General features: G+C 48.5%; 1 protein-coding gene across 1 annotated transcript in view; it reads left to right on the top strand.

Moving 5' to 3' along the window:
* The window catches only part of LOC142313037 (uncharacterized), a 241,709-nt gene that overhangs the window by 122,057 nt on the left and 98,620 nt on the right, over nucleotides 1-21,032 (top strand). The window contains exons 5-7 of the mRNA XM_075352023.1: nucleotides 312-407; nucleotides 605-695; nucleotides 5,921-7,578. Coding sequence (XP_075208138.1) covers nucleotides 312-407; nucleotides 605-695; nucleotides 5,921-7,578 — 1,845 coding nt within the window. The remainder of the gene's footprint in view (nucleotides 1-311; nucleotides 408-604; nucleotides 696-5,920; nucleotides 7,579-21,032) is intronic.

The following is a 21,032-nucleotide window of genomic DNA, read 5'->3' as shown; positions in this document are numbered from 1 at the left end:
ATTGAGCTGCTGACTGGAGAGGTGACACTGCTGGGAATGCTGGGACATTATACAGTAACGCTATGAAGGGATCGGGGGTGACGGTATCATTGTATGTGTCAGGTTCCTATAAGGTGTCAGGACGTCACCGTCTATTTCTCCATGGAGGAGTGGGAGTATTTAGAAGGACACAAAGATCTGTACAAGGACGTCATGATGGAGGTTCCCCAGCCCCTCACATCACCAGGTAATAGACAGGACTAAATACACACGGCCTATAATTATCTGTATGTAAGGAATGAATTCAGCCCCTGTATGTGTCTCCTCCAGGTCTATCCAGTAAGAGGACAACACCAGAGAGATGTCCCCGTCCTCTTCTCCCACAGGACTGTAAACAAGAAGATCCCGATGTTCCTCAGGATCATCAGGTAGATGGAGAGAAGGGGCCATGAAATCTCCCTATGATGTGTAGACGGCTGTGAAGGTCTTGTGCTCAGTCTTGTTTTATCCTCCAGTATTATATGTGTTATACTTGTGTAATGAGAGCGGTGGAGATGGCAGGATTAGAGCTGGTCATAGATGGGACTTCTCCATCTGTCTGTGACTTTTACAATATTTGTTTCAGGGTGAAGATCTGACCCATATTAATACTACAGAGACATATGTGAGGGGTGATGAGCGGAGTAAAGAGGAGATTCCTACAGATAACCGCCCAGGTGAGTAGTGACCACTAAATGCAGAGAAGTCACAGATTCTTCTCATTCAGCAGCTGCTACAATGTGGGACTAAAAAGAATGAACAAAACTTATTATCCTAAAAATGTTATGTTCATAACATCTCTGCAGTGAATCACCAGCAAAACCTATGGGAAAAAAAAAATGCTGTGCGCACTATGCAGATTTTGACAGCTGCATGTTTTGCTGCGGGATTCCCGCAGCAAAAACAATTGCATGTCACTTCTTTTCCGCATGTCGCTGCGGCATTTCACTTCATTGACTGCAATGTAATCGTGAAATCCCGCAGGGAATAACGCAGGCAGCAAATTCTGTGCGGTTCATTGCGTTTTCCTGCATTATTCCCTCCGGTATTTCGCGGTTTACCTGCGGTATTGTTCATCGCTGCACTGCGTTTTGCAGGGAAGTGATGTAATTATGACAGGAAGAGGAAGCGGAGCAGAGAGTAAACACACACACATCGCACTCACACACAGACATATAGAATACACATAGAAAGCAAACGGTTATATAGAAAAAAAAACACGTGGCCTCCGCCGTATTTTTACCGTCCAGCCAGCTAAGCACACAGCGGCGGCCCGGTATTCTCAGGCTGGAGAGGGCGAGGGGCAGGGTTAATGCTCTCCCCTCCCGCAGCCGAGAATATCAGCCCGCAGCTGCCCCAGGACTGTTGCACCCATTATGCGGCAGTACCGGAGTGTCCCCGGCTCTTCCTGTTGCCGTGATACGGTGGCAATCAGGGTAATATAAGGAGTTATCGGCGGATCGCCGCCACTAAGTCCAGGCTTGATCATGGCAGCGTCTATGAGACAGCTGACATGATCAACACGTAAGTAAAGCGAATAAGCACACAACGAAAAATCCTTTATTTTAAATAAAACACAAAAAAGCCCCTGGTTCACCCCTTTATTAACCCCCCCCGAAACACACAGCTCCGGCGTAATCCACGTCCTGCGATGCTTGCATCCAGCCGCGTCTGACACACTGCTGAATGCAGCCTCGCAACGAGACAGCAGAGGTAACCACAGGTCATTTCCCACGGCCGGTAATGTGAACACACTACCGCTCGGGAGAAAAGCAGCGTGTGCTCACAGGGACTCTATCTATCTATCTATCTATCTATCTATCCTTCTCTATCCGTCTATTTATCTGTCTGCTATCTATCTCCGAAGGAAATTTATTTATTTATTTTTTTCAATGTGCTTTATTGCATTGATTGCATTAAAGCACATGTACCAACCCGCACGCGGCAAACCGCATGCGGTTTTCGGGTGCGGTTTGCCGCGTTTTTTTTACCGCAAGTGTGGTAATCTTTCAGAGTTTTCCAGTGCGCACAGGGCCTAAGAGGTTTCCCATACATCCTAGACACAGGGAATGTGCAGTTTATGGTGGAATGTGCACATTTTCCATATTATTTATACTGGTCAATCATTGATACCTTGTATATTAGTGGACTACAGCACTAATGTGCAGGGATATTCTCAAATAGGACACATGTACAAAACCTCCAGATACAGAGTGGTGCCGGACACCTCTTTAAAATATAAGGGTTTATTAGAATTGGTGTGGAAATATGTTGCTGTTCACAGGCCAGATACAGAGGCGGCCATCCAGCCCTCGCCACGTATCCTGCACGTGTCCTATTAGTTGGTTACATAAGATGGCTGCCTAGATCGCTTGTACGGAGTATAGCAGCATTATTCTGCACCTGATTGTCAGACCCAGACGGGAGAAGAGCGGTAAAGTTGTAGCCCTGAAATGGCAATGGATTCAACAGAAGAGTAATGCTTATATTATAGTAATACTAATCTTTATTTCTAAAGCGCCAACATATTCCACAGCACTTTACAATTCAGAGGTTCATGCACAAACAATCATAAGTCTGCATGAGCCGGTCACCAGCCGATCTTTGTAATGCTTTTGGATGCGGTGGAGTTTGAGGGAGAATTATGTTCTGAAAAATAGTGGAGGGGATATATATGAATTGACTTTGATTATGAAGGGGAATAGGCTACCCTAAAAAGATGTCTTTTTAGCAAGCATCTGAAGCTGTGCAGTTGTGGATCTTCCTAGTTTCTTGGGGTAGAGAATTCCAGAGGATTGGTGCATCTTGGGATTAATTTTGGAGCCAGAAAAAATCCATTTGGATTAGTGTAGGTGTTAGCCAAAAGTCATTTGTGGAGCATGGAGAACAGGTAGGGTATTAGACAGAGATAAAGGTGGAGATTTAGGGGGTGCCGTGCTATGAAGAGCTTTGTGGGTGGGAACAAGCAATTTAAATTGGATTGTATAACGTATGGGCAGCCAGTGCAATTGTACGGCCAGCGTCCCTACAGAGACACCGACTTACTGGCCAGGCCGCGTCCTCCCCCGCACTCTGCTTATGGCGAGGGGCAGTATGTATATAAGGCACCCTCCCATTAGAGGAGGTTCCTGCGCATCTCTCCTAGTTAGTCAGTGTCTCAGTCTACTAGCTAGTTGTCAAGCCCCGTTTTTCCTTGTGTCAGTTTCCTGTAACTGCCTTCCCATACGTGTATATCCCTGCCATGCCAACCACTCCTGTCCATACCTGCCTGTCCAGCCTGCCTCAGCAACCCCACCTGTACCTGTGTGTATACCAGTGTCCGTCACCTGCCCTGGGGGTCAGCTGCCACAGTCACGGTCAATACCTTGAGAGCCAACCTGCTGTTCGCTTTGCGGTAGGCGCTTAGTTAAGGCCCTCTCTCTAAAGGGTAAGCCAAGGTCCCGCTATAGTCCAGTGGGTTCATTACTCCTGCTTGCTGCCTCTACATTGACCGCAAGCATTATAGCAATGACTGGCACAGAGCCTGAATAACGATTAGCCGTATAGGTGACTCTGGATGCAGCATTGAGAATGGACTGGAGAAGGGGAAAGTCTAGTGAGGTGGAGGCCAATTAATAGAGAATTATAGTAATTGAGGCGGAAATGGGTCAGGGCCATAGTGAGGATTTTTGTTGTTTCCATGGTGAGAAAGGGGCGGATTCTAGAAATGTTCTTTAGGTAAAGGCAGCGAGCAGGCAAGAGATGGCATATAGCAGATGAAGGAAGCAAGCATAACACCCTGACAGCGAGTCTGTGGCACACAGATGGAAATGTCAGGTTTAGGCCTTGTGCGCACTAGACGGAATCTCCCGTGGATTACCCACGGATTTGCTGCATGTTTCGCTGCAGAAAATGTTCATAACATCTCTGCAGTGATTCACCAGCAAATCCTATGGGAAAAAAAATGCTGTGTCTCTCGGCGGATTTTGACAGCTGCATGTTTTGCTGCGGGATTCCCGCAGCAAAAACAATTGCATGTCACTTCTTTTCCACAGATAGCTGCGGGATTTCACTCCATTGACTGTAATGTAATCGTGAAATCCTAAAGGGAATAACGCAGGTAGCAAATTCTGTGTGTTTCACTGCGTTTTCCTGCGTTTTCCTGTGTTATTCCCTGTGGTATTTCGCGTTTTTCAGGACATAATGTTCATCACTGCCCTGCGTTTTGCAGGGAAGTGATGTCAATATGGCAAGAAGAGGAAGCGGAGCAGAGAGTAAACACACACACAGATCACACTCACACACAGACATATAGAATACATACACATATCGCACTCACACACAGACATATAGAAACATATAAAAAACGTGGGCTCCGCTGTATTTTTACCGTCCAGCCAAGGTAAACACACAGCGGCGGCCCGGTATTCTCAGGCTGGGGAGGGCAAGGGCCAGGGTTAATGTCCACCCCCCTCCCGCAGCTGAAAATATCAGCCCGCAGCTGCCCCGGCATTGTCGCATCCATTATGCGACAGTTCCGGAGTGTTCCCGGCTCTTCCCGATTTGCTGTGATGCGGTGGCAATTCGGGGTAATAACGAGTTAATGGCAGCGGATCACTGCCACTAAGTCCAGGCTTAATCATGGCAGCGTCTATGAGACAGCTTACATGATTAACCCGTAAGTGAAGTGAAAAAACACACCGAAAAATCCTTTATTTTAAATAAAATAACAAAAAAGCCCCCTCTTTCACCCCTTTATTAACCTCTCCCAACACACAGCTTCAGTGTAATGCACCGAGGTCCCACGACGCTTGGAGACTGCTGCAGCCACGTCTGACACACTGCACTGAATGCAGCCTCGTAACGAGACTGCAGAGAGGTAACTACAGGTCATTTCTCACGGTCGGTAATGTGAACACATTACCGCTCGGGAGAACTGCAGTGTGTCTTCACAGGGACTCTATCTGTTGATTGATCTGTCCTCTATCTATTGATTATCTATCTATCTATCTATCTATATCTCAGAAGGAAATTACTTTTTTTTTTTTCTTTTCAAGGTGCTTTATTGCATTGAATGCATTAAAACACATGTACCAACCTGCGGAAAAACCGCACCAAAACCACAACAAAATGCATGCGGATTTCGGTGCATTTTTTTTTTTTTTTTTTGCGGTGTTTTTCCGCGGGTGTGGAAATCTTTCAGTGCCTGCGGAATTTTCTTAAGAAAATTCCATTTTCTAGTGCGCACAAGGCCTTATGGATATTAGTAGACGGAGGGAGTAGAAGAAGTTCAGTTTTGGTAAGGTTAAGTTTCAGATAGAGAGCAAACATGGTGATGGAGATTGCGGACAGACAGTCACTGGTGTTCTGTAGTACAGCAGGGGTGAGGTCACGGGATGAGGTGTATAGCTGTGTGTATTCATTTATCACATTCTCCCGCTTTTTTTAACAACACGAGAAAAACACCTTACAAATTTACTTCCCCAATTTTGACTTTCTACAAAGTCAGAGCTTCCTCATGCATAATCGCAGTGTTCCTCCGTTCTGCAGGAAAATGCATGTGGCTGTCAGGAATTGTGTCGGACAGACTCACCTAATAGTACTGACTGACAGATTCATTTATGATTCTCCGCTGAGGTCTTACTACAAAATAGCAGTGACTGACACTCTGAGCCATTAACCTAGGGACCTAGGAAGATGCTGAATTTAACAGTAAATTGGTAACTGCTAGTGCCAATCCTGGTGACCTGTTATCATTATCTAGGGGTCCTTGCTCTGTGCTCTTTGCTTAGAATACCAACAACAGTGTATTATCGAATTGTACAACATGACTTGTAACTTTTATTGAACATTTTATATAATTTAAGGAAACTATTTCTAAGTTTATATTATTGAAAAGTACTAAAAGTGTTATTCTTCGCAGATGACTGTATTAGGAGATCAGAGGGACTTCTGGCATCTTCAGATTTTCAATCATTTAATGATGGTGTGCCACACGACACATATGAAGAACATTGTATTATCCCAACGGTGTCCTCAGTGTTTCACAGCAAAGATCGACCCTCTGATCCTATTAAAGAAGTCCCATCTTCTGATTCATCACAGGCTATTAAGGAAAATAAAAGTCACAGAAAAGATGTTAGAACTAGCAAAGGAAAGAAGATATTTTCATGTTCAGAGTGTGGTAGATATTTCAATTGTCAATCATCCCTTGTTGTACATAAGAGAAGTCACACAGGGGAGAAGCCATATGCATGTGCAGAATGTGGGAAGTGTTTTGCAGAAAAATCAAGACTTGTTAGACATCAGACAACTCACACAGGGGAGTCATCATTTTCATGTTCAAAATGCAGGAAAGGTTTTGAAAGTAAATCACATCTTCTTACACATCAGAAAACTCACACAGGGGAGAAACCATTTTCATGTTCAGAATGTGGGAAATGTTTTGTAAGTAAATCACATCTTCTTACACATCAGAGAACTCACACAGGGGAGAAGCCATTTTCATGTTTAGAATGTGGGATATGTTTTTCAAATAAATCAACTCTTGTTTCACATCAGAGAACTCACACAGGGGAGTCGCCATTTTCATGTTCAGAATGTGGGAAATGTTTTAAGCAGACATCAAGTCTTATTAAACATCGGGGAATTCACACAGGGGAGAAGCCATTTTCATGTTCAGAATGTGGGAAATGTTTTAGAGAGAAATTTAGTCTTGTTACACATCAGAAAACTCACACAGGGGAGAAGCCATTTTCATGTTCAGAATGTGGGAAATGTTTTGTAAGTAAATCACATCTTCTTACACATCAGAGAACTCACACAGGGGAGAAGCCATTTTCATGTTTAGAATGTGGGACATGTTTTTCAAATAAATCAGCTCTTGGTACACATCAGAGAACTCACACAGGGGAGTCGCCATTTTCATGTTCAGAATGTGGGAAATGTTTTGTAAGTAAATCACATCTTCTTACACATCAGAGAACTCACACAGGGGAGAAGCCATTTTCATGTTTAGAATGTGGGATATGTTTTTCAAATAAATCAACTCTTGTTTCACATCAGAGAACTCACACAGGGGAGTCACCATTTTCATGTTCAGAATGTGGGAAATGTTTTAAGCAGACATCAAGTCTTATTAAACATCAGAGAATTCACACAGGGGAGATGCCCTTTTTATGTGTAGATTGTGGGAAATGTTTTCGAAACAAATTAAGTTTTATCACACATCAGAGAGCTCACACGGGGGAGAAGCCATTTTCATGTTCAGACTGTGGGAAATGTTTTAATTATAAATCAAGTCTTGTTACACATCAGAGAACTCATACAGGGGAGAAGCCATATTCATGTTCAGAATGTGGGAAATGTTTTAATCATAAATCAAGTCTTGTTACCCATCAAAGGATTCATACAGGGGAGAAACCGTTTTCATGTTCAGACTGTGGGAAATGTTTTAATCAGATGTCAAGTCTTATTAAACATCAGAGAGCTCACACAGGGGAGAAGCCATTCTCATGTACAGAATGTGGGAAAAGTTTTGTGTGTAACTCACGTTTGGTTAGTCATAAAAAAAGTCACATATGAAAGAAACCATAGCTATGCTGACATTTTGGGAAATGCTTTATTTCAAAACAACATGTTAAACATTAAAGAGCTCACAAAGGTGAGAAGACAATTTCATACTCAGAAAATGGAAAATGTTTTATTTTAATATAAAATTCTCTTAAGTGTTTGATAAAGTCATGTTACATATAAAGGGGAGAGGCCATATTCCTGTTGTGAATTTAAGCAATGTTTTTCCCCAAAAGAATACAAAAATAAAATACAGTCTAAATGACTCAAATATCTTTCACACCTGTGCACTGAATATTTTGTTAATATAAACAGTGTATGAAATATATACACTGTGAACAAAAGCGAAAAGGAAGAAACTCCAGCATCCACATCCAATGTAAAAATAATACTCCTATTTATTAAATATGCATTAAAAAAAGCAAGTCCTGGACATTAAAATCCACAAGATCATGTGAGATGGTACGTGTTTCGAGCATCTGGCGCTCTTCATCCTGATCCATACAACTGCAAACTAGAGTGGAAATTTTAAAAAAGACTCGCAGGATGTGACATCACACAAAGTTAAAGCGGCAAGATTCAATATAATTCACACATAAATATATTATATTTACACACAATTACATTTCAATAAATATTCTTAAGCTCATCCCTCAGATTCATCCCTAAAATTATTCTGGTTTCTAATAGAAAAATCCATTTTGATTTCCTCCTCTGCATTAGTTTCATTATATCCCCACCCCTATTAGACAATGAGATTTTTTCTATAGCGTTGACCTTAAAGCAATCGGTGTTACCCCTGTAGATGGTGATAAAATGCTGTGAGGCACCTGATGGATGTCTGCTTTTTTTATTGTTAACATCATATAGATGTTCTGAAATTCTACACCTCAGATTGCGACTAGTGCTCCCCACATATTGAATGTTACATGCAGTACAAGTTTTGACATATATGACATGAGTGGTTCCACAATTAATTAATGATTTTATGTTATACTCTCTTTTTGTAACACTAGAAATTGTCTTTTTCGTACGGTACATGTACTTGCAAAGGCCACACATTTTCTGACCACATGTATAAGAACCTGTGGTTGAAAGCCATTTTTTCGGGTTTTCCAAATTTTCACTGATTTGGCTCATATGGTCACTAGGGGAAATTACTGAACCAATTTTGCGATTTCGTTTAGGTACAAACCTAACCCCATTGTCAAATATGGATTTCATAGTACAATCTTTGGTGAGAATGGGAAGACATTTTTTGATGATATTGATCACAGGATAATAATCCATACTAAATATTAGAGATGAGCGATGTTCGAGGTTCGCCAATTTCATGTTCGAGTGATTTTTGGGGGGTGCTCGAGATCGAACTCGAACGCGAGCGTTTTGCTAAAAGCTTGATAGCTTGAGTTACGTTCGAGAACGGCTCGATCAGCAAAAAAGCCTAGCTAGTTACTAGCTGGCTTTTCACTGTAATAGTGTGAGTCACTGTGATTCACACTATTATCAAATTTCAGCGTATAGTGTGCGGGGGGACACGGTTAAGATCTGTGATGCTGATAGAATGCCGATCGCCATTATTTTTTTTTATTTTTTTCCTAAGCGCGCGTGCAGTGGGGCGGGCCAGGATGTCAGCCAATCACAGACACACACACAGCTAAGTGTACTTTTTGCCAGGCAAGCAAGGGCATGTGTCATAGGCTGTGAATGTCACATGTCCTTGCCTTATAAATACGGCTATTTTCCCTCACACCGCCATTATCTGCTTTCTGCGTGTGGGTGACAGTCACCGCTCACGCTGCTCCTGCCGCCGCTCCTGCTGTGTACGCTATACACACAGCGCTGTACAGATTAGGGACTGCAGGTTTTTTTCAGCCCTTTTCAGGCCTGATTTCCAGGCGCTCAGAGCCATAGCTGACAGGCAGGTCCGTGGAAACGCTGTATACAGCTTCAGATAACTGCGTCTGTGTACCTAACCTCAGGGAATTCCTTGCTGCATTTCATCATTAGGAGGGATAGAAAGTGAGGCTTCATTTTCTGTCCTGGTACCCACAGAACCTGGCCACTGTACCCACCTGCCCACTTTTGCCACGCTATTTTTATAGCAAACAGTGCTGAAACTTAGTGGCATCCACAAAGTGTCTGCTATAGTAACTTAGTGTCCCACTGGTGCCAAGCAAGTTCCACCACCTCTGCATTCTACCCTCCTGCCCATTTTGCTACGCTATTTTTATAGCAAACAGTGCTGAAATTTAGTGGCATCCACAAAGTGTCTGCTATAGTAACTTAGTGTCCCACTGGTGCCAAGCAAGTTCCACCACCTCTGCATTCTACCCTCCTGCACATTTTGCTACGCTATTTTTATACCAGTGTTGAAACTTAGTGGCATCCACAAAGTGTCTGCTATAGTAACTTGGTGTCCCACTGGTGCCAAACAAGTTTCACCACCTCTGCATTCTCCCCTCCTGCACATTTTGCTACGCTATTTTTATAGCAAACAGTGCTGCCAGTTTTAGAACCATAGTTGCATTCTCAGGGATAGTCAGTGTTGGTTCTTCAGCTGTCAATAAAGCTAGACCACCTCTGCAATCCACACCACCTCTAAATTTTTGCTACCACATTTTAAGTGTCCAATCTTGTCGCTAACAAAATGAGTGGCAAAAGGACAGATGCTGGTGGAAAGGGGAACAGGCGTGTTGGAAAGGGAAAAAAGTTTGTGTCCGTGGGGAAGGTGGGAAAGGTACATTAACATCTGCTGAAGATAGGCCATCTTCCAGCAAAAGTAAGATGTGTACTACTTTCCGTGGACAATCCGATGTGCTGCCTTTTTTATGGAACAAAACAACTGGAACAAAAGGTAGACGATGCGCTCATGCTTGAATGGATCTCAAGTGCTTGAACAAGTGGCCTCTCCTCCACCTCAACTTCAAAATCCAAAAAACAACATTCCTCTGAGTTGTCATCCGAATCGCACTTGTTTCTCCCAGCTCTCACGTCTCCACCCGCCCTGCAGAGTATGGTGTAACAGAGATGGCTGAGTCTGCAGAGCTGTTCAGTCACACTATAGGCTGGGAATCAGAGGTCTGCTCCCAAGCTACAGTGAGTACAGACCAGGAAATGGTCTGCAGTGATGCTCAGAAGCTTTGTGAGTCAGATTCAGGCCCTGATGACCAAGTTTCCGAGCATAATGTAGACCCTCATTCCCAAACTGTAACACCTGTTGGTGGAAACAATGAGGAACATACTGATGACGATGAGACGCAGATACCAGATTGGGACGACAACTTAACTATTCAGTCAGGGCAGGAAGAGGTTACGTCTGAGGGCGAGGGGAGTGCAAACACAATGCTTGATGATGAAGTTCTAGATCCCACATACTGTCAACCCTCAGTCGGGCACTCAAGGAGGTCACCAGAGGCGGTGGAGGAGGATGCAACTGACGACGAAGTTACCTTGCGCCTTCCTGGACAGAGTTGGAGTACTGGAAGCACATCTACAAGTGCATCCTCAGCCACCACTCTGCCTCTGAGCACAAGTCGGGGTGGCTCTGCAGGTCGCATGTCCTCTAAGCCTTGCCTAGCCTGGTCCTTTTTTGACCTTGCAAAGGATCTCCCAAATCATGTGATCTGTAAAAGTTGTCGGCAATCTATAAGTAGAGACCAAAACCTCACCAGTATGACAACTTCCATGAATCGTCACATGAATAACAAGCATAAGTCCCAGTGGGAAGCTCACTGTGCTGCAATGCGGCCTAGCGGAGCGGGCCATCCACCGCCTGCCCCTTCCAGTGCATCCGCGCGCTATTCATCTTCTATGACTGTGGGGACAGCTGTCAGACCTGTTCTTCCACGCAGACCTTCCACCACTTTAACCACAACAGGCAGTTTACTTGGTAGGTCATCAGTTGGTTTGGAAGGGGAAACAAGTGCTGGTGTACAGCTCTCTCAGACATCGAGAGCACCAACTTTGGATGAAGGCAACATCATGTCTCCGCCTGCACTTTCCTCACAGACCTGCAGTTTTACAGGGACACCCTACTCACCACCGTCTCCACACAGCAGCCAGATCTCGGTCCCTCAGATGTGGAGAAATAAAAGGCCATTTCCTCCGAGCCATGACAAAGCTAAGAGGTTGACTTTATCCCTCTGTAAGCTCTTGGCTACGGAAATGCTGCCTTTCCGCCTGGTGGACACAGAGGATTTTCGAGACCTTATGTCCTTCGCAGTGCCCCAGTACCAGATGCCCAGTCGCCACTACTTCTCCAAGAAAGGTGTGCCTGCGCTACACCAGCATGTCGCACACAACATCACCGCTTCCTTGAGAAACTCTGTGTGTGAACGGGTGCATTTCACCACCGATACTTGGACAAGTAAGCATGGACAGGGGCGTTACATGTCGCTGACTGGGCACTGGGTAACTATGGTGATAGATGGAGAAGGGTCTGCTGAACAAGTCTTGTCGTCCCCACAACTTGTGCGTCAATCCTCTGTATGTCGAAGTTCCTCCACTGCTTCTGCCTCCTCAACCTCGTCTGGGTCCTCCACCTCCGCCCCAAGCCTGCCTGGTCAGGCAACCCGCGTTGCAACTGCGCACAAGGAATCCTGCACACCTTACTATGCTAGCAGCAGAGTTCAACGGCATCAGGCAGTCTGTAGCTTGAAATGTCTTGGAAATAAAAGTCACACAGCGGATGAGTTGTGGTCAGCTCTGCGGTCCGAGTTTCGTAAATGGTTGTCTCCACTCAAACTGCAGCCAGGGAAGGTCGTGTGCGACAATACTGCAAACCTGGGTACGGCCCTTCGCCGGGGCAAGGTGACACACGTGAATTGTATGGCTCACGTGTTGAACCTTGTTGTCCAGCAATTTTTAATCCACTATCCCGGCCTAGATGGGCTTCTGCACAGGGCACGGTCACTCTCTGCTCACTTCTGCCGTTCAACCGCCGCAGCTGACTGACTTGCATTGCTCCAGAAGTCTTTTGGCCTGCCGGTTCATCGCCTGAAATGCGATGTGGCGACACGCTGGAATTCGACTCTCCACATGTTACAGCGACTGTGGCAGCACCGCCGAGCCCTGGTGCAACACGTTATGACGTATAGCCTGGGCCAACGAGATGCAGAGGTGGGGAAGATCACGCTGATGGAGTGGTCTCAGATCAAGGACCTATGCACCCTTCTGCACAGTTTCGACATGGCGACGAATATGTTTAGCGCTGACAATGCCATTATCAGCATGACAATTCCAGTCATTTACATGCTGGAGCACACGCTAAACACTATTCGGAGTCAGGGGATGGGACAAGAGGAAGGGGAGGAAGTACAAGATTCATATGCGCAAGGGATAAGGGATACCAACATCTACAAGGTCCAGACGTTCATTATCACCAAGGCGGCAGGCATGGGACGGTGGGGGAGAGGGATTAACAAGGGCGCATGGTAGCAGCCAAAATGTTGAGGAAGGTGCAGGAGACCAGGAAGAAAGGGAGGACGAACTCTCGATGGACATGGAAGACTCAGCAGATGAGGGAGACCTTGGTCAAATTTCGGTTGAACGAGGTTGGGGGGAGATGTCAGAGGAAGAAAGCACGGTTAGCACCTCTATGCCACAAACACAGCGAGGACTTGGTCCGCATGGATGCGCAAGATGCGCAACATGAGCGCCTTCTTGCTGTACTACCTACAACATGATGCTCAGATTGTCAAAATTAGAAGTGATGATGACTACTGGGTTTCCACACTATTAGATCCCCGATACAAGTCCAAATTTTGTGAAATAATTCCAGCCATAGAAAGGGACGCACGTATGCAGGAGTATCAGCAGAAGCTGTTGCTCGATCTTAGCTCGGCTTTTCCAGCAAACACTAGTGGTGCACGGAGTGAATCTCCCAGTTGTAACTTGACAAACATGGGACTGTCTCGTCATCAACAGTCTAACCGTACCAGTAACACCGTTTCTGGTGCTGGTAACAGCAATTTTATTGAATCGTTTCATAATTCTTTTAGACCATCCTTTGCAAGGCCACTAGAGACAAGAAGTCTGACACATAGTCAATGGCTGGAGAGGATGATACAGGAGTATCTCCAAATGAACATCGATGCCATGACTTTGCAACTGGAGCCTTGCTCCTTTTGGGCTTCAAATCTTGAAAAATGGCCTGAGCTCGCCACTTAAGCCTTGGAGAACTTGTCGTGTCCAGCTGCCAGCGTTGTCTCTGAACGTGTCTTCAGTGCTGCTGGGTGTGTGCTGACAGATAAGCGCATGCGTCTGTCCAGTGACAATGTGGACAGACTAACGTTCATCAAGATGAACAAGTCATGGATCTGCAAGGACTTTACTACCCCTGTGTCATCCTGGGGAGAGTAAAGGCTTGTGGATTTGGAATGTGCTTGATGCAAATCTACCTATCAAGTTTGCAAATGGGGCACAAGTGATGCCACTTTAGTGGTGTCTGTGGGGCCCAATTTTTTGAAAAAAGGGAGACTCCGCTTGGAGTCCCCTTGCTGTGTTTTTAAAAACGATCCAAGATGTACAAATCATGGATCAGCAAAGACTTTGCTAGCTACCTGTCACGGCCGGGCGGTCGGGCAGACCCAGGAGGTGGATCCACTGGACCGAACTCTCTGAGATGGTGGTAGGGAGTCCGGCAGCTGAAGCACTGATGGGCAGTAGAACAGTCCGTGCAAGTGAAGGCAGCGGAGGAGTCCCAGGGACCACGGAGTCACAGAAGGTGGTCTTGGTGACGTAGCTCAGGTTCGGAGGCCGAGGTGATATCAGGCGGGGTCCGGAACCTCTGGAGCAAGATGACGGGTCACCGCAGGGATCCGGGATGGTACGGACTGTCAGATGGCAGACGGACAGCGTGCGGGGATCAGGACACGGCAGACTGGATGGCGAGGCAGGTACGGCTCTACAAAGACAGATAGGTGAGTACAGGCACATAAACACCAAGAGACCTGACTCCTAGCTCAGGGAACACGAAGATCAGGCCCCGCCCCCTTGGACAATGACCCCCTATATACCCTGTACCTGTGCAACCTCATTTCCTGTTAATGGACGCTGGCCCTTTAAGAAAGGGTCAGTGACCGCGCGCGCGCCCTAATGCGCATGCGCGCCGCCCGGGTGCCAGAAGCCAGGGAAGGAGGCTGCGAGGAGGACGCAGGGGAGCCGGCCAGGTCCAGGGAAGCTGTCGGGCGCCGGGATCGGGGGCCCGGAGCCCTGGGACGGACGGAATCCGGTGACTGGGGAGCGGAGAGCGTGGCAGGTGAGCCGGGGAACGGGGGTGAGGACCCGGGGAGCGTGACAGTACCCCCCCCCCCACGCCCCCCTCCCCGCAACCGGGACATGAAGGCACGGATAAGAGGAGTGCCCACGTTCTCCCTGGGCTCCCAAGACCTATCCTCAGGACCATACCCTTCCCAGTCCACCAGGAAGAACTGTCGACCTCGTACGGTCTTCATGGCCACGATATCCCTTACCGCATAGATGTCATCATCGGCAATAGGAGGAGGGGCCGGACTGGCAGCAGCGGAGAAGGGACCAAGGACAACCGGCTTGAGCAGAGAGACGTGGAAGGAGTTGGGTATCCTCATCGTGGCCGGGAGCTGTAGCTTGTAGGATACCTCATTGATCTTGCTGAGGACCTTAAACGGCCCGATGTAGCGAGGACCCAGCTTGTAGGAAGGTATCTTCAATCGGATGTACTGGGAAGCAAGCCAGACCAGGTCACCAGGAGAGAAACACGGAGGATCCAGACGTCTCTTGTCAGCGTGTTTCTTCATCCGCTGGGAAGCGCGCCCAAGGGACGCTTTGACAGAGTCCCAAATGGTAGCAAAGTCACGAACTGCAGTATCAGCAGCCGGGACATCCGATGAAGGGGATATAGGCAATGGGACGGCGGGCTGGAGTCCGTAAACAACATGGAAGGGAGATTCGGAGGATGACTCACTGACGTGGTGGTTATGGGAGAATTCAGCCCAAGGCAGAAGCGAGGACCAGTCGTCGTGATGGGCGTTGACATAGTGACGTAGGTATGAGGTCACGATTTGATTGACCCTCTCCACTTGGCCGTTAGACTGAGGATGGTAAGAAGAAGAAAAGTCCAGAGTCACTCCCAGATGTTTGCATAGAGCCCTCCAGAAGCGGGAGGTGAACTGAGTTCCTCTGTCGGACACTATGTGGGATGGAAAGCCATGCAAGCGGAAGATGTGATGTATATAGGCTTCCGCGAGTTCCTGAGCAGAGGGCAGTCCGGCCATAGGAACGAAGTGGGCCATTTTGGAGAATCGATCAACCACGACCCATATGACTGTGTGCCCGGAGGATAATGGCAAGTCCGTAATAAAGTCCATTGCTATGTGTTGCCACGGGACTGAGGGTATCGGTAAAGGCAGAAGACGGCCATGGGGCAAGTGTTTGGGCGTCTTGTTCCTGGCACAGGAGGAGCAGGCAGAGACAAAAGCAGCGACGTCCGTGCGAAGGGATGGCCACCAGTAATGGCGTACAATCGCACCCCATGTTCTCTTCTGACCAGCATGCCCGGCTGTTTTTGAGGCATGACCCCAGTGTAACACTTTTTGCCTGTCGGTATCGGAGACATAGGTCTTCCCGGGCGGTATCTGGGCTAGGGTGACAGGGGCCACCGGAATGATGTTGCTAGGACAGATGATGGGTTGGGTAGTCTCTTCCTCCTGCTCCATGGGCATGAAAGACCTGGACAAGGCATCAGCGCGTACATTCTTGTCCGCGGGTCGGAAGTGAAGCTGAAAGTCGAACCTGGCAAAGAATAAGGACCACCTGGCTTGCCGTGGGTTCAGGCGCTGAGCGGACCGCAGGTATTCTAGGTTCTTGTGGTCCGTGTAGATGATCACGGGATACACTGCACCTTCCAGGAGGTAGCGCCATTCCTCCAGTGCCAGTTTGACTGCCAAGAGCTCTCGGTCCCCGATGGTATAGTTGCGTTCAGGCGCTGAGAAGCCCTTGGAGAAGAATCCGCAAGTCACCATCTTCCCGGAGGAGGACTTCTGCATGAGCACTGCTCCGGCTCCTGAGGAGGAGGCATCCACCTCCAAGGTGAACTGGCGGTTTAGCTCCGGACGGTGAAGTACAGGCGAGGAAGCAAAAGCCCGCTTCAAAGAGCCAAACGCGGCGTCGGCCGCAGGCGACCAGTCCTTTGGATTTGCCTCTTTCTTAGTCAAAGCGGAAAGTGGTGCAGTCAGAGCAGAGAAGTGAGGGACGAATTGGCGGTAGTAGTTGGCGAATCCCAGGAAGCGTTGGATTGCCTTCAGTCCAGAAGGGGGAGGCCAGTTGAGAATGGCGGAGACCTTCTTGGGATCCATCTGCAGTCCAGTCTCAGAGATGATGTACCCCAGAAAGGGGAGAGAAGACTGCTCAAAGACACACTTCTCATACTTTGCGTACAGACGGTTCTCTCTTAGTCGTCGTAGAACCAGCTGTACGTGCTCTCTGTGGGTTGGGAGGTCCGGAGAGAAGACAAGGATGTCATCTAGATATACTACCACACAGGTGTAGAGGAGGTCTCGGAACACGTCGTTCACCAGTTCTTGGAAGACGGCAGGAGCGTTACACAGGCCGAAGGGCATCACGCAGTACTCATAATGTCCATCGCGCGTATTAAACGCGGTCTTCCATTCGTCACCAGAGCGGATGCGCACCAGATTGTAAGCACCCCGAAGATCCAGCTTGGTGAACAGACGGGCTCCTCTAAGCCGGTCAAACAATTCGGGGATGAGCGGCAGAGGGTACTTGTTCTTAACAGTGATCTGATTCAGACCCCGGTAGTCGATGCAGGGACGTAAATCGCCCTCTTTTTTCTTGACAAAGAAGAAACCTGCTCCAGCAGGAGAGGAGGATCTCCGAATGAATCCCCTAGCCAGGCTCTCTGAGATGTAAGTAGACATAGCCCTTGTTTCGGCTGGAGACAAAGGATATATCCGTCCTCGTGGTGGCGTTGTTCCAGGGAGCAGGTCGATGGCACAATCGTAGGGGCGATGTGGCGGCAGTACCTCGGATTCTTTTTTATCAAAGACATCAGCAAAGGACCAATAAGCCGAGGGCAGCCCCGGTAAGTTCTCAGGAACCGGAGGTCGTCGGATGGGTTGTGTGGATTTTAGGCATCTCTCATGACACGAAGCACCCCAGCGGGTGATTTCGCCAGTGCCCCAGCTGACTGATGGTTCGTGAGTCCGTAACCATGGAAGGCCCAGCAGGATCTGATGGGACATGTGCGGAAGGACGTAGAAGACGATGTTCTCGGTGTGAAGAGCACCGATGCGCAGTTCAACCGGCCTGGTGGTCCAGGAGATGGTGTCAGAAAGGGGTCTCCCATCCACAGAGGCAATCACCAGGGGCTTGTTGAGTGGGATAACAGGCACCTGGTATTTGTCCACGGTGGCTTGCTGGATGAAATTGCCTGCTGCCCCGGAATCAAGATAGGCCTCAGCCGTGAACCGCGTCTCTCCAGTTGACACTTGCACAGTCCACATAACCGGGTCTGAGAGAGTCCCAGCACCTAGGGTGGCCTCTCCTACCAACCCTAGGCTTTGGAGTTTCCCGGCCTCTCTGGACAGGAGCGTAGCAGGTGGGTGTCCTCACCACAGTAAAAGCAGAGGCCCTGGGCGAGCCGCTCTGCTCGACGTCGTTCAGACTGCCGCACTCGGTCGATCTGCATGGGCTCGTGGACGGGAATCCCAGCTGTTGATGACTGAGGAACGGAGGACTTCTGCGGAGGAGGAGAATGCCGTACCGGGCGTCTCTCCCGAGATAGCTCTTTGGAGCGCTCCTGAAACCGTATGTCCACACGAGTTGCTAGGGCGATCAGTGCATCTAGGGTGGAGGGCACGTCCCGACCCGCCAACTCATCCTTGATGCGACTCGAGAGTCCTTCCCAGAACGCGGCTGTTAGGGCCTCATTATTCCACCCGAGTTCTGAAGCCAAAGTGCGGAAACGGATGGCGTATTGACCCACCGTCAGTGTCCCTTGACGTAGGCGGAGGAGTGATGAAGCAGAGGCAGAGGCGCGTCCTGGCTCGTCAAAGGTACTGCGGAAGGCCTGTAGGAACTGTTGAAGATCCTTGGTCATGGGGTCCTCCTTCTCCCACAAGGGGTTCATCCACGCCAGCGCCTCGCCCTCTAGGTGGGACATTATAAAGGCGACCTTGGCTTGGTCGGAGGCGAACAGATGTGGCAGCTGCGTGAAGTGAAGGGAACATTGGTTTATGAAGCCCCTGCAGGTCTTGGGATCTCCAGCATACCGAGGAGGAGACGCCAAACGGAGTCGGGAAGCATCTGAAGAGGCTGCCACTGGTACGGGAGCCATGGCTTGCCTGGCGGGGGACCTGGGTGCCGCAGGCGTCATTGATGCTTGTAATGTGTACAGGCGGGTGTCCACGGAGGTCATGAATTGCAGCATGCGGGTCTGGACTTCACGCTGGCGTTGGAGTTCCTCTTGCAGGGCCATTAGTGCAGCAGCGGGATCCATGGCCTGATCTTACTGTCACGGCCGGGCGGTCGGGCAGACCCAGGAGGTGGATCCACTGGACCGAACTCTCTGAGATGGTGGTAGGGAGTCCGGCAGCTGAAGCACTGATGGGCAGTAGAACAGTCCGTGCAAGTGAAGGCAGCGGAGGAGTCCCAGGGACCACGGAGTCACAGAAGGTGGTCTTGGTGACGTAGCTCAGGTTCGGAGGCCGAGGTGATATCAGGCGGGGTCCGGAACCTCTGGAGCAAGATGACGGGTCACCGCAGGGATCCGGGATGGTACGGACTGTCAGATGGCAGACGGACAGCGTGCGGGGATCAGGACACGGCAGACTGGATGGCGAGGCAGGTACGGCTCTACAAAGACAGATAGGTGAGTACAGGCACATAAACACCAAGAGACCTGACTCCTAGCTCAGGGAACACGAAGATCAGGCCCCGCCCCCTTGGACAATGACCCCCTATATACCCTGTACCTGTGCAACCTCATTTCCTGTTAATGGACGCTGGCCCTTTAAGAAAGGGTCAGTGACCGCGCGCGCGCCCTAATGCGCATGCGCGCCGCCCGGGTGCCAGAAGCCAGGGAAGGAGGCTGCGAGGAGGACGCAGGGGAGCCGGCCAGGTCCAGGGAAGCTGTCGGGCGCCGGGATCGGGGGCCCGGAGCCCTGGGACGGACGGAATCCGGTGACTGGGGAGCGGAGAGCGTGGCAGGTGAGCCGGGGAACGGGGGTGAGGACCCGGGGAGCGTGACACTACCCCGGTGTCATCCCGGGGACAGTTAAGGCTGGCGTATTTTGGAATGTGCTTGATGCAAATCAACCTGTCCAGTTTGCAAATGGGGCACAAGTGCTGCCACTGAAGTGGTGTCTGTGGGGCCCAATTTTTTGAAAAAAGGGAGACTCCGCTTGGAGTCCCCTTGCTGTGTTTTTAAAAACGATCCAAGATGAACAAATCATGGATCAGCAAAGACTTCGCTACCTACCCCGGTGTCATACTGGGGACAGTTAAGGCTGGCGTGTTTTGGAATGTGCTTGATGCAAATCAAAACATCCAGTTTGCAACTAGGGTACAAATGATGCCACTGAAGTGGTGTCTGTGGGGCCCAATTTTTTAAAAAAAGGGAGACTCTGCTTGGATTCCCTTTGCTGTGCTTTTAAAAATGATCCAAGATGAACAAATCATAAATCAGCAAAGACTTTGCTACCTACCCCGGTGTTATCCTGGGGACAGTTAAGGCTGGCGTATTTTGGAATGTGCTTGATGCAAATCAAAACATCCAGTTTGCAACTAGGGCACAAGTGATGCCACTGAAGTGGTGTCTGTGGGGCCCAATTTTTGGAAAAAAGGGAGACTCTGCTTGGAGTCCCTTTGCTGTGCTTTTAAAAATGATCCAAGATGAACAAATCATGGATCAGCAAAGACTTTGCTACCTACCCCGGTGTCATCCCGGGGACAATTAAGGCTGGCGTATTTTTAAATGTGCTTGATGCAAATCTACCTGTCAAGTTTGCAAATGGGGCACAAGTGCTGCCACTGAAGTGGTGTCTGTGGGGCCCAATTTTTTGAAAAAAGGGAGACTTCGCTTGGAGTCCCCTTGCTGTGTTTTTAAAAACGATCCAAGATGAACAAATTATGGATCAGCAAAGACTTTGCTACCTACCCCGGTGTCATCCTGGGGACAGTTAAGGCTGGCATATTTTGGAATGTGCTTGATGCAAATGTACCTGTCAAGTTTGCAACTGGGACACAAGTAATGCCACTGAAGTGGTGTCTGTGGGGCCCAATTTTTTGGAAAAAAGGGAGACTCTGCTTGGAGTCCCTTTGCTGTGCTTTTAAAAATGATCGAAGATGAACAAATCATGGATCAGCAAAGACTTTGCTACCTACCCCGATGTCATCCTGGGGACAGTTAAGGCTGGCGTATTTTGGAATGTGCTTGATGCAAATCAAAACATCCAGTTTGCAAC

This window comes from Anomaloglossus baeobatrachus, chromosome 5, assembly GCF_048569485.1.
Source record: "Anomaloglossus baeobatrachus isolate aAnoBae1 chromosome 5, aAnoBae1.hap1, whole genome shotgun sequence".
Classification (NCBI taxonomy): domain Eukaryota; kingdom Metazoa; phylum Chordata; class Amphibia; order Anura; family Aromobatidae; genus Anomaloglossus; species Anomaloglossus baeobatrachus.
The sequence above is the reverse complement of the archived record's forward strand: the minus strand, read 5'-3'. Positions and strand labels throughout refer to the sequence as shown.